At 51.1% G+C, this 13,452-nt stretch overlaps 1 protein-coding gene across 2 annotated transcripts in view; it reads left to right on the forward strand.

Moving 5' to 3' along the window:
- Nucleotides 1–1,563: 1,563 nt before the first annotated feature.
- Nucleotides 1,564–13,452, forward strand: part of NCKIPSD (NCK interacting protein with SH3 domain) — a 32,364-nt gene continuing 20,475 nt past the window's right edge. Inside the window, exons 1-3 of one of the 2 annotated variants that reach the window (XM_015875364.2) lie at nucleotides 1,564–1,805; nucleotides 11,043–11,155; nucleotides 11,845–12,040. In XM_015875364.2, coding sequence (XP_015730850.1) covers nucleotides 1,635–1,805; nucleotides 11,043–11,155; nucleotides 11,845–12,040 — 480 coding nt within the window. In that variant the 5' untranslated portion in view covers nucleotides 1,564–1,634. Of the gene's footprint in view, nucleotides 1,806–2,987; nucleotides 3,024–11,042; nucleotides 11,156–11,844; nucleotides 12,041–13,452 lie in introns of those variants that run through there. The other variant, XM_015875365.1, reaches the window with a different exon arrangement.

Consider the following 13,452-nt stretch of genomic DNA (forward strand, 5'->3'; position numbering starts at 1 on the left):
TCCTTGCTCCAAAGGAGGGGCCCTGGGCCTGGGCCAAGCCGTCCATAGGCACCATGCACGCCTTGCACTAGGCTGAGCCCAGCCTGCAGCTCAGCTCTGCTGCCTCAACCCACTGCTGAGGGAGCTGAAGGCCGTACCACCCTGGATCAGGGTGTGCAATGATGCTGGGATATTGGGATAGCACAGAGGCACCATGCTGCACCCCTACACCCACGCTGTGGCCTTGCCTACTGCTCAGTTCCGGAGCCCCTCTGACTTTTTGCCTCGAGAGAGCTCTGTACTGCACAATAATATTTGCACGCCTAAAAGTAGCAGGATCGATCGCAGTGCTGTTTTGCAACCTGTTGACGAGCGGGCAGTGTGGGATTATATAAGTGTACACAGCGCTGGCACCGCTGTGCCTCGATCATATGAGCACTATTGTGTAACGCTTCCTATCGCTGCCATCGCACCGAGTGGCCCCACTGCAGCCCCACACCACGAGGGCTCCAAGAGATGGTGATGGTCTCCATGGGGGCTGGATGTGCAGAGACGCAGCACACCCAGCAGGGAAATGGGCTCGTTGCCTTCCAACCCTGAAGCGTGGGGCTGTGGTGTTGGGTTTTGGGGGCAATGGATGGAGGCACCGTTATCTGAGGTCTGAAGTTCGCCTTCAGAAGTCACCCACATATGACGCAGTTTCCCCACCCAGGCCAAGATAAATTACCTGCAGCTTGCAATTAACAACCAGCTCCTAATCAGCAGCTGCTCCTGGTGAGCTCTGAGCGCTCATTGCCCCCCACACAGCACAGGGGCTCATCCTCACCCTCTGCACTGCGGTTTGGCCACCATCACCATCACCATCACCCCACTCCTGCTCCAGCTGCTCATACCATGTAGGTTATTTCATTCCTACCTGGGGCAGAAGTAGACCTGGCCACCTTAACTCACTCCCTACAGCCCCTTGGCTTTGTGGCACAGGGTCTGTGTGCTGACAGCTCCATCCTGCGCCCAACACACAGTGCTCTGTGCTCTGCATGATGGTGGCAGTGCCATGCGGGACACGGAGCCCTGCAGGACACACTCAGAAAACACATCTGACGTTGTACAGAGCGAGGAAACCTCACCCTGGGACACGAATTAATCTCTGCGGAAACACAGCCCCAGTTCTGTTCCAAGCCCCGATCTCTCCCCATTCATTCTGTTCCCTGCGCTGGCACCAGCCCATTCCCACCCCTGGCACCAGCTCCTGCAGCACAGCGGGGACAGGGATGTACGTCCTATGCGATCACAGCCCTGCCCTATAGGCGAGGTGCTGCTTCAATAACCCCCCAACCTCAGAGCAGAGCATGGCTCACTCTTCAGCCCCGCAATAGGACACTTGTGGCTGCCAAGAAGGAGCAGAGCACGGCGAGGCATTGCTACCATGTATGTGCGGGGCATTGCTGCCATGTGCGGGGCATTGCTGCCCTCTGCTGAGCAGGATCACCCTGAGCTCAGCCCCAACAGCAGCACTTCCCCTCCGCACCACCAGGGTGCCCTGCAAACAGGGACACGTCGAGGGGTGGTCCCGCTGGTGGGCGTGGGGAGGGGCGTGTCGCCGCGGTGACGCACGGGGGCTCGGTCCGGCTGCTCGGAGCGGAGCGGTGGGAGCCATGTACCGGGCCCTGTACAGCTTCCGATCGGCTGAGCCCAACTCGCTGCCGTTCACCGCCGGGGAGACCTTCCTGCTGCTGGAGCGCAGCAACCAGCATTGGTGGCTCGTCACCAGGGCCGGCTCCGGGGAGACGGGATACGCGCCGGCCTCGTACCTACAGCGGCTGCAGGTGGGAGGGGGCGGCGGGGGTGGGGGGAGGGAGGGAGGACCGTGTGGGTGCTGCTATCCCTCCTGCAGCCCCCATTCCATTTCCCATCGGTGTGACATGCCGTGTTCACCATACTAATAGCAGCCTTCTCCCTGCAGCTCTCTGGAGCAGCCCTCCCACACCGCCCCGCCGTGCTCGTGCTTTCCAAACCTTGCTTTGAACTTATGTTTGTTATTCATGTTATGTTCTGCTGTAGCCCCCCCAAGTGCTCGGAGGTCGCTCGCCATCTGTTCTGGGTGACCCTGATGGTCTGTTGGTTGCCCACTGACCCCGAGGTAGAGCTGCTCGTGACCCTGTGACGTTCAGTTCAGCTGCAGCTTCCCCAGTACTTGTGGAGCTGGTGGCAGGAAGCAGATGAGCCTTTCCTGCAGCCTCTCATCTTCATTTGGCGGTGAAGTTTCTGGAGCCAGAGCTCTCCTAGTGGTGCATGAGGCAGCAGGACTCAAAACGCTGCCCTGCAGCTGTGTTAGTGCCCCATCTGTGTGATTCTAATGAGCTGAAGCCAACCTGCATGGCAGTGGGGCCCTGTCTGGGTGAGAGCATCCTCTGGCTGAGCTGAGCCATGGCCATTCACTGTGTGTCAGCCTCCTGACCAGCCTCAGCTTTAAAAAAGCACCGTTACCAATTAGTAACGGTCCTGTGCAAGGCAAATAGTTCCACCCCAATCACGACAGGGAAAACGAAGCTCCTGATTAGCAAGGAGAGCGAGTGGCCAACAGGAGTCACCATTGTAAAGCGAGGCAGGGCTGTCAGCAGTGCGTCAGGTTCCAGGTGAGTGGCAGCAGCAGCTCTGAGCCCTTGCAGTGATGCTCGGGGAGAGCACAGGGCTGCTTTCCTGGTGCCACCCACTGCTGGGAGCATCAGCTGCCTTCTGATTTGCAGGTTTTCCTGCCTTCAGGCCGTGCTGGCTCAGGCTATGCTCCCCGTTTCAGCAAAGGTGTTAACCTTGCTTGCTGAAGAGGGGAATGGTAGCTCTGAGCTGTTCTGGTGAGGACGTGGACGTAGCTGAGAGCACAGCGAGCACTTTAAGGATGCCTCAGGTTGCTCTTTTTTCTTTCTATCTTTTTTTTTTCCACAGGAACAAACAGGCATGTGATAAAAATAAGACTGCTTCACGCAGCCTAGCAACAACTTAGAGTTCTCCTACAGCATAAGCAAATGCACAGAGGCACAGCACAGGTAATCCTGGTTGGATAGACACAGGGATGGTGTTTCATTCCTCAGCTGAAGAGTAGGGGGGGCTTTGGGAAGGAGTGAACTGTGAGCACCCTTTGCTTGCAGGAAACCCCTTCATTCTGATGCATTTTGTAGTATTGACACATGCTATGGGCAAATGTGGCTGCTTTTCTAGCAGGACAGCAAACAAGTTGGTTCAGCAGCACGTCCTGGAGCTGGTGTTGATATGAGTTGGATTAGAAGGTGAGCAGAGGGCTGTGGCACTGACCATCTCCTGCACTGCTGGGAAGCCACAATCGCCATGTGTCATCAATTCCAGATCTGCCACAGCTTGTAATGGGCGTGAGAGCTTAATCAGAGTGCTTGCACAGATCCTGAATAAGCACTTAGACTAAAAATAAAGTTTTATTTTGGAGAATAAGCAGCTGGTAGTGCTTTGCAGCTGAGGCTGTGCTTCTCAGTGCATGTAAGGAGCTGAAAGAATGAGGCCTTATTCTCTGGGCTGTCACAATAAGACGTGCTATCCTAGCAGAGCTGCTAGTGCTTCCAAATGAAGTTTCATTCTTGAGATTAAATGACAGTCAGGGGAATTAACCATTTCTAATTACTGCAGCTAAATATTGGACGTCTTGGCCAGAAGTTGTGCCTTCTTCCACAGTTCTTAATGATTAAAGTAGAAATATACTAATGGTCTTTAGCATCTGTTTTTACTTGGTCACGTATCTTCTGGGGGTCATGGGGATGTGTCCTTCTCACTCAAGATACTTTGGTTAAAAACTATTAAGTGCTGTTGTAGAAGAAGAGTAACCTCTATGCTTGGTGCAGGCTGCACACCAGGAAAGGCTTTGATGGGAGCAGACAGTATCATAGTCGTTGGTTGACCTAAGAGGATCCCCTGCTAGGTCTGGGACATATTAATTCCTGTGGGGAAAGCCAAATCCCATATAAACGGGTATTTATGTCTCTCAGTAGCTGAAACATTGAAAACAGCTGAATCCCTCTGGTAAGGTCATTAAGAGATCTCTGTGCAACAGAAACAACCCCCTCTTTTTCTTCCTTTACTTATATGCCTCAGATGTATGTAAAAATAAGCAGCATTTTTAAGGGCTATACTCCCTTGTGAAGGGGTTTAAACTTTGTCATTCCCATTCAAGATTACACATGCAGCACGTGAGCTGCCAGTCCAGGCCTTGGAAAGATGATAAATTCCAGCAGGGAGAGTATTTCATAAGGAGAGAAGAGCCAGCAGCCTTCATGTGCAACTGTAGCATTAGATAGTCTATAAGAAAATTAGGCTTATCAGATGCTGATGCCCTTTGTGGTCAAAGCTACAGCCAAAACGTTATAAGCCATGGCTTCTGGCAGAGCTCTGTGTGCAGGTGGGTTAAGAGATAGCAAGCTGGAGCTGCAGCCTGCTCTGTTGCTGAGCCTGTATGTTGAGATTGCTTTGTTGCATCTTGTGCACACATCTGAAGGGAAGGAGCTGCTTTCAAGTCATGCCGTGTGCTGAGGATCACACAGCTGTGCCACGAGGCCTGGTGGAGGTGATTAAATGGGATGCTGGAGGTGCAAGGAGCACATTGGTCCCTGCCCTGCTGCAGAGCAGTGCCAGCATGTCTCCTGGCTTCACACAGAAGATGGTTTAGTTCTATGGAGTGACTCCCACTTGAGGCCCAGGGCCTCACTGGGGAGTGAAGGGAGCATGGCCTCTGGTGTGCAGCAAGTAGCCATGAGCACATCAACCTGCTCCTGGGTTGTTGCCTTTTGTTGTAGCTGGATGGGGTCCTGCATGCTGTGCCTTCCTTCTTCCTGCACAGGCTGCTCAGCTGAAGCTCCTGGGCGTGCAGGTGGTTTGTGAGATGCTGGCTTCTGTGCCCGTGACCTGGAAACGCCAACGTGTGCTGGTACTGGGGTTTGTTCAGCTGCTCACAGGGTTTAATCTGACAAAAGAGAAGTCTGTCAGAGCGTGTGCTGGATAATTCCAGGCTGTGGGTCACGTCTTGCTAAATCACCAGTTCCACATTCGGGATAGATCTCTTCCAAGCAATAGCTATTAATTATTTCTTGGTTTATTTTTTTCCCCACTATGAGTGAGGCAGTGCATTGCAAGACAAAAATCTGAGAGCAGGCCCCATCTCTCTTGTATTAAGCTGAAAACAAAGGGATAGAGGTGTGGTAAGATCCCCAAAATAGTGACCCTCTTTGGTGGGGCTTGATGGGGACAAATGGGTCCTGAATGCTTTCCTGGCCTGGGTTTGCTCAGTGTTGCCTGGCTCTGCCTGTCCTGCCCTGCAGGCTCAGCCCCATGCCACAAGCAGGAGATCCAAATTGCTGTCGACGGGTTTTCAAGGTTGGGAGCTCTCTGTCAGTTGAGCTCAGGGCAGTGTCAGTGTGCCACAATGGGTGTGCTGTGGGATGAAACAGATGGCTGCCTGCAGAGATCAAGCTGAAGCTCCCCACCAAGCAGACAAATGCAAACCATTGTGACCGTGCAGTCTCGTGTGGTGACAGCCCCATTTTGGGTGAGCTCGGTGAGCTCTGCACCCAGTGAGGCTGCTCACAGATGGCCTTTTTCTATCCCTTCCTGAGAAAAGGATGTGTGTTTGCAGAAGAAAGAAGGGGTAACATGATGTGACCGTCCAAGATCAGGTGTGTTATGCTGTGTTGGTGAGTCACACCGAGTCTCACAGGACTGCAGTGCCCTCCTTTCTGCCCTATTCCTAAGGGGGCACCCTACAGCAATGGGTTACCACTGCCCCTGGATGGAGTTCTGCCTCACCATGTGCCATCAAGGCTCATGTATCAGGGAAGCCCACCCTTCTTAGCATGTGCAAAGAATAATTGCATTAAAACCCAGTACAGTAAGTAGGAACAATAAGTAGAAGAGTTCTTTACCTACTTAATGTATAAGCTTAGGGATTTCCCTGAGCCTTGTGGAGTCAGTGTTTGTAGCTGGAGGCTCTTCCATCTGACACTGCGTCCCCTGAAGTGCTGTTGTTCTGAGTAACAAAGTTTTGTCTGCTTTAGAATCGCCTGTGTTGATTTAGACTGAAAAAATATATCCCCTTTAATTGCTTTTGGGCTTGATTTAGAGAATGTCTTTGGCAGCTTGATGATAAGAGAGAACTGCATCATTGAAATAATTGTGAAGTTATTATTCCAAAGGCTGCACAATATAGTTCTTTATATCAGGGTTGGAAGCAAGTCCCTCCAGCATCCATTTTTGAGAAGCATATTTTATCTGTGGTCTTTGGCTCCTAGAAGCCTTCCCCTTGTGATATGGGACAGCATCTGAGATGTCTGTGTGCATGGATCACATTTGGAATGGCTATATTCTTGAGCTTCTCATTCTTGAGATCTGATTTAGAAGTTTAAGATCTCAAGGTAACATGGAGCTCTGGTCACTTTGGAAGCCTTTAAACACAGTGATACAGTGCTGATGTCTGAGCAAAATGTTCTCCCAACAAAAGCACTGTTGACAGTGGTTGGTTTTGTGTTGAGTTGTAGGGGAGCACTGACCCTCTACCAGCTGGGCTGTGTGGTGTATAGAATCATCTAGGTTGGAAAAGACGTTCAAGATCATCAGGTCCAACCATCAGCTTAATCTACAGAATCCCATCACTATGTACCCTGCATGAGTATGGAAGGGCGGCCAGCTTCACCTGCAGGCATTCAAAGGGCAATAAAGGGAGAGAGAGCCAGCAGGGGCTGTCCCAGCCATGTACCCTGAGGGCTGCTGGCTTTGGGGCAGCTTCCACCCCTTCTCTTCCCCATAGAGATCTTGTGCACCGGAGGGTTCTCTGAGCCCCACTTGTTCTGATGGGGCTGAGCTGAGCCCTGGCCATCTCCTGTCCTGTGGGATTTGTCTCCCTTTGAATGGACATGAGAGCCTCTCTGGCATATGTTCATTTTAATTTGTCCTTGTGCTGCTGAGCAAGATGGAGACTGATGAGGGTGAATGGGGCATGCGAAAAGGTGGATGTGAGAAATCAATGCTGTAACAAGGCAAATGAGCCGGGGTGAAAGTTTGGTACGTGAGAAGCGAGCAGTCCAACAAATCTAGGTTTCTCTTCTTCACTGCTTTGGGCAGCGAGGAAAACAGGATTATGGCTGTTCTGCTGCCTTTAGCACAATGTCCTAAGAGGTCGTTCTCTTCCTGTTCCAATTTCATCGTGTTTTCTGAGCCTGTGTCGTTTTAAGCTGCAAAAGGAGTTGGGATTAGAACTTGCAGCTCGAGCAGCAGGCTGGTTTTTTCCCTGCAGATAGTGTGGGCACTAATGAATTGCTTTTCTTCTGTGACCCACCTCTTGCTTTGCTGTGGGTGAAGTGTCAGCAAATCCAGTTGAACTCTTTAATCTCTAAGAGGTGGGAGAAAAAAAAAACAACTTCAAGCAAACCCCCGTATCTGTTCTTGAGCTGAATTTGGTGATAACAGCAAGTTAGCCTCGTTCCACTGATAAACACAGCTCGACTTGCAATTCTCAAGATACTTTTGTAGGTCAGCGTGGAAACTGTCGCTGTGTCTTCAGCTTTGCAGCCCAGAAAAATCATGTGTTGTCCACCCCCACCATCTGCCAGTCAAAAAGCAGCTCACAAGGCCACTGGGCCTCAAGCTTACAGTTCTGGTGAGGTTTGTGGTTTTCAGTTTGTGCTCTGCCTTTATAATCATGCACACAGCAGCTCTAGTTGGGAGATGCAGCTACAGATCTTCATTCTCTCTTAGCAAGAGTTAACATTAGCTTGATTGTTGTCCCAGGATAGCTCAATTGTGTTGACTCCCTGAATTTGCTGTGTGTCTCAGCAGAAGCATCCGCTTTACCAGGAATAAATCTGCTTGCAGCAGCAGCTCTTAATAAATAAGCACGTTGGCAGGCCTGGGATTATTTTCTATGGCCAATTAGCATGCTCTACCTCTCGACAACGCAGCCTGTGTTCTGCATTTCAGCCATTCTGGTGCCTTTTCCTTTGCTGTCCTGCACCTGCTCCCTCCACAGCCTTTAAATGGTTCTGGGCTCCACTAGAAGCATTATACAGAAATTACTCTTTTCTTTCAGAGTTGTCTACTTTGGAGAGACTTTGTAATTGTGCTCTCTGAAAAGCCATTAGCAGGAGCAGCCCTCAAGGATCTCCTTTCCCCTCCACTCTATCCTTGTTGGCACAGCAACTGAATACCAGCAGAGGAGGCAGAGACTTACGTGGCTTCCCAGACTTGTTTCTGCTGGGCTCCATCTTTACCCCCTGTTTAAGCAACAGCAAATGTGATCAGCTGCAAAGAGACTTGCAGCCTGGCCCGGGCATCTCCAGCTCCCTGGGAAGTTAGAAATTAAGCATGACAAAAAAATGTAACCAATGTAGATCTATTTTTTTTCTTGATGTGCTTAAGATAACTGCGTGTGAGTCACCTGGGAGCTGTACTGAGTCTCACTGAGAGGTGAGGGCCATCCGGACTGTTGGTTTGGAGCTGCTTATACATCAGCAGTCCTCAAATAGCTTCTTGCACTTCACTGCAGTGACTTTTCTTCCACTTTTATATATCCTGTTCTTAACCCTGAGCCTTCTACAATGCAGGGACTATCAGCAATTTCCTTTTCAGTATAGGCGTTAGCTCTAAGATACATGCATGTCATTTGTCTTGTTTCCCCCCTGCACAGATGCAGTGACCATTACTTGATCATACCCTGATGCTGACTCATCTTGCAAACCCTGTGCCAGAAGGATGCTGAGCAGCCAAACCTTAAATCCCGGGCTCTCTGTCTGCCAGCTCTTTACCTGGGGCAGACAGCAGGACATCCCCTGGAGAACTGATAACAGCAACAGCTCCACTCAGCCAGCTCAGGCTGCAGCCCCATTGCGGTTTGGTGGCCGTGCCCCCTCCACTGCCTGTAGGACTTGGTGTATTCCGAGTGCCTGCACTGCCCTGGTTTGCACATCTCTCAAGGAGCTCTGCCTCCTGCTTTAGCAGGATTTGCACAACAGAAGCCCTTTCCCTTTCTCTCCCTTCTCTTCATTTCCCATTTGTGCTGTCTGCTCCAGCAGCTGCTGTCAGTGGGAGCACAGGGCTGTCTGCGGGCCGGCTCTTTGTCAGCAGGGCTCAGCCTTGTCTTTGTTTGCTCACTGCTCGGCAGGGATGCTGCATGTTGGTTAGGGGCATTGCTCATCCTATTTGCTCTGCAGTCAGGGCAGTTGCCTGTTGTTCCTAATGCATTTTTATGGTGTGTGTTGAAGTGCTACGAGGCACGGTTTCTTTGTACCAACAGGAGTAAGTGAATGCCTGTCTCTTTGGCTGACAACCCAGGGACTGAAGCGTTCTGATTGGGGCTGCAAAAAGGGGAAGAGAAAGCATCTGAATTTCCAAAAGCAAACTAAAAGGGCTGAGTTCTGTTACTTCTGTGTGAGCTGTGTGGTTCGGAAGGGGGAACTCGTATCTGTACGCTGCTGTGCCACGGAGCTGTAGAACAAAGGCCAGCTGGCTTTTTGTAAATCACTGCAGCAATCATTTAGATCTGGAAGGATTACAGCGTGCAGACGGCCGGGCGGTGACTGGGGACAGACTGCAAGTGACCTCAGAGATGGTGATGGTCTCTGGTGTGAGCAACAAAGAGCCAGTCCGTGCCTGCGTGTGCCAGCAGGGTCACAGCCCAGAACCAACAGTGTCAGTGCAGCTGTGAGCAAACAGAGCTGTCACCAGAGACAAAACTTTGTCTGTCCTCTGTCGTGGTGCTGTGAGAGCATGACGTGGTGGTGCAGCCTGCAGCCCTGCTTGGATGCTGCCGTGTGTCCCTGGCTCAGCCCGCCCTGTGTTTGTGGGCTGCTCATACAGATGGGGGGTCTTGCATGCATGGTGCAGCTGTCAACCTGTTTGCCTTTCATAAAGGTGTGGTTATTCTGGGCTATTGGGCAAGCTCTTCTGTGTGACTGCGTTTAAACAGCACGGGCTGGTATTTGAGGAGAAATCCAGGCAGTGAGGGAGGTGCCACGTGGGACAGAAGGAAATCGGCAGGTGGCCCCAAGGAGGTCCTCTGTTTGCTCATGTTATTAGCAAGGAGAGAGGAAATAATGATTTATTGATGCTTCTGTAATTCTCCTCTGCTGGGCTATGGAGGGAGAAATTTGGTTTTCTTTCTGATATTCTGGGATCTAATTGAGATGTAAGGGCCGCCTGGAGGGCAGCTCGTCTGCAGGGCTGTGGGTGCCCCGTGTCTCAGCTGTGACTGAGCTGAGGATCTGCCATCTGCACAGCTCAGCGAGCAGCAAGTTAATGCTGTGCTTTGAATTCAAGCCCTTCTGCCAGGGCTGTGTTAATGGAGGGCTGGGTGGGAAAGCACAGGGAAGAGCACGGCAGCAAAAAGCTGGTTGTCACAGCGCTGTTCTGTCAGTGTAAGAATGCTGTGCTGTGTAGAAGGGCAGCAGTGCCTATGGGTTGCCGTGGTGCAGTGGGATGGCAGTGTTACGGCATGGCCAGCACTGCCAGCATGCAGGCAGGGATGGGGAGCAGTGCTTGCATAGACCATGGGGATGGCAGTGTGAAAGGTGGAATAACATCCTTACCAGAGAGCTGTGGCTGCCACATCCATGGGTGTGCTCAAGGCCAGGTTGGATGCAGCATGAGGTTGGAGCTGGGTGGGCTTTAAGGTCCTTTCCAACCTAAGCAACTATGTGATTGCTGTGTGTCGGGTATGTCTTGTCTCAAGGCTGGCGTGTATGTCAGCTGAGCCGGGCTGGCAGAAGGATTAAGTGTTGCTATGACAGTTTGGGTGTGGGGATTTGGAAAAGCCACCAAGTTGCAAAACAAGCAGCAGAAAGAAAACGAGCAAATATGCAAACATGGAGCAAAGCGACTCTGAAAGGCACCAGACTTTAGGGCTGTGGTGTTTGTGGTTATGTGCCTGCCCTGGAGCAGGGTGGTGAGAGCAGCAGGAGCTGGGTTGCGCTGCTGTCCATCCTGCTGTAAGCTCCAACAGTACATAAGTTCAAGTCACAGCTGATGCAATAGGTTAACGGGTGGGATGTTGCATTTCTCAGGTGCTGGAGCAGGATGTGGTCCTCCAGTCCATCGACCGTGCCATCGAGGCTGTGCACAATGCTGCCATGAAGAACGGAGGGAAATACAACCTGGAGCAGAGGGATGTCCTGCAGTGAGTGGGACGGTGCTGGATGGGGTGGGTGGTGTGATGGGAGGGCATGGGGATAGAAATGGCCACCACCAATGTGAGTCCCCCTGCTGCAAAGTGCTGTGCCCATAGAGCTTTCCAGTGCTTTTTGCTGATAGCTGCTGGGGCTCCAGTCCTTCACATCAAGTATAATGGTGCTTCGGTCCTTGCACCCTCAGGTGCAGGAAGAGGCTGTATGCTTAGAGGAGAAATCCAGAACCTCTCCTGCTCTTTTCTCCTCTCTGCCTGCCAGGAGCAGTGGCAGTGGTTGGCTCTGTGGCACAGGGCCCTTAAAGCGTTCTCAAATAATTGCCTGTGAGGAGGGTTTTATTTTTTCCCTGCTCTGACACCTCGCCCTCTGCACTGAGAAACGCTGGTTTAATCTCAGCTGAACAGGGATTCTAAAGTGCAGGCAATTTCTGGAGCTTGCAATGCAATATGTGACTCTCCCTTGAGGAAGTGACATTTTTCTCCAGTGAAGCGATGAATAAATCATGGGCTTCTTGCAAAGCCTCTTCCTTCCTCCCCTTGAAGTGCTTCCTTAGTTGTTAATGAAACTGGCGTTGGCGTTGGGAGTAATATAACCAATTCCGGTATACGTAACCCCGAAGCAATAGATCATGTCACCCCTTTCCTTAAGCTTTGCTCTTCCTGATGTCATGGTTCCTTTTCAGAAAGCTGATCCATCACCGGAAAGAGACCGTGTCCCGCAAAAGCCACTCTCCCACCCCTCAGGGGATGGTTATGACACAGTCCTCCAGCGACCACCACCTGGATGCAGCACGACAGCCCAATGGTGTGTGCCGGACCGGGTACGAGCGGCACCACAGCCTGCCAAACACTGAGTTTGAGGATGAGGGCCCCTATCAGGTAATGGCAGCTGGGCGCCTTCGTGTTCCTCCTTGAGTGGGATAATGCTGCTTGGCTTGTTTAATAAGATGCTTTTGTAGCTGAAGTCTCAGAGCAAGTGTTGTGTTGCTTGCCTGAGGCTATGGCACTGTGTCCCTGGGTGCAGTAAACTGATCCTGTGCTGTGTCTGTGAAGCCTGGAACTGTCCTTCGTTGTTCACTCTTGTGATGACCTTTGGGATCCTTGAGGGTCCAAGACCTTACAGTGCAAGCTGTGCTCTGGATTGAGTGACTGTTTCCTGAGGGCTTTCTAAAAAGAGTTGTGTGCTTCCCATAGAACCCTTTGCAAAACAAGGGGGATAAGGGGAAATGGTTTTAAACTGAGACAACGGGAGGTTTAGGCTGGATCTTAGGAGGAGGTTTTCCACTCAGAGGGTGGTGACGCACTGGAACAGGTTGCCCAAGGAGGCTGTGGATGCCCCATCCCTGCAGGCATTCAAGGCCAGGCTGGATGTGGCTCTGGGCAGCCTGGGCTGCTGGTTGGTGACCCTGCACACAGCAGGGGGTTGGAACTGGATCATCTTGGAGGTCCTTTTCAGCCCAGGCCATTCCATGGTACGGTGGTTCAAAGCAGCACTGATGTGAGCTGCAGAGCTTCCTCCACACACTCTGCACTGCTTTGTTTCCCCCTTTTCAAATCTGCACTGTGAGATCTTTGGTTCTTAAGTGTTTATCTGCTGTGGGTGCCAATGTTTACTGCACAATCATGAAGAAACAAAGACCCCACTTTGTCTGAATGCTTGTTGTCGTGATAAATTGAAGGTAGGATGCAGGGGAATATGATTTATATGTAAAAAGCAAACTGCCATAAGTGTTATACAATTCCAAGGTTAATGCGTGGCATCGGCAAGGCTTCAGTGAAGTAGCCAAGGACAAGGACAGATGCAGCAGTTGTTGAGGGAGAGTGATGTGGCCAATTATGCTGTGTGGGTACAGCTGTGTTTTAGGGCTAAAGGCTAAGCAGGGCTGAGCACACTGATTTTTTTTTCTCCTATAGATGAGCATGTACGCTGTAGTTTGTCTTCATCTCCACACCATTATCTGAGATAGGCAGTGCTTATAAGGCACTGATACACTGTCACTGCAGCACATGAGGCTGTTTTTGCATGTAAAGAATTACAAGTTCCCAGAGTGGAAAGGTAGCTCCAGCTTGTGTGGAATGCAGTAATCCCTACAAACTCCATTTTTCTTACTGTTAGTTTTCTTCTCTGGGCGCCCAAACCAGTTCTCAAGGCTCTATGTTATAAGCTCAGGATACGGAGCACCTGAAGGCCCATTCACCACACTGATTTCCCATCTCTATCTGGTCTGTGCTTTGGTTGCTTGCCAAAAAGAAGCAGGATGGACCTGTTGGCTAACAGAGCTGTTTCTGTC

This window comes from Coturnix japonica, chromosome 12 (genome assembly GCF_001577835.2).
Source record: "Coturnix japonica isolate 7356 chromosome 12, Coturnix japonica 2.1, whole genome shotgun sequence".
Lineage (NCBI taxonomy): Eukaryota > Metazoa > Chordata > Aves > Galliformes > Phasianidae > Coturnix > Coturnix japonica.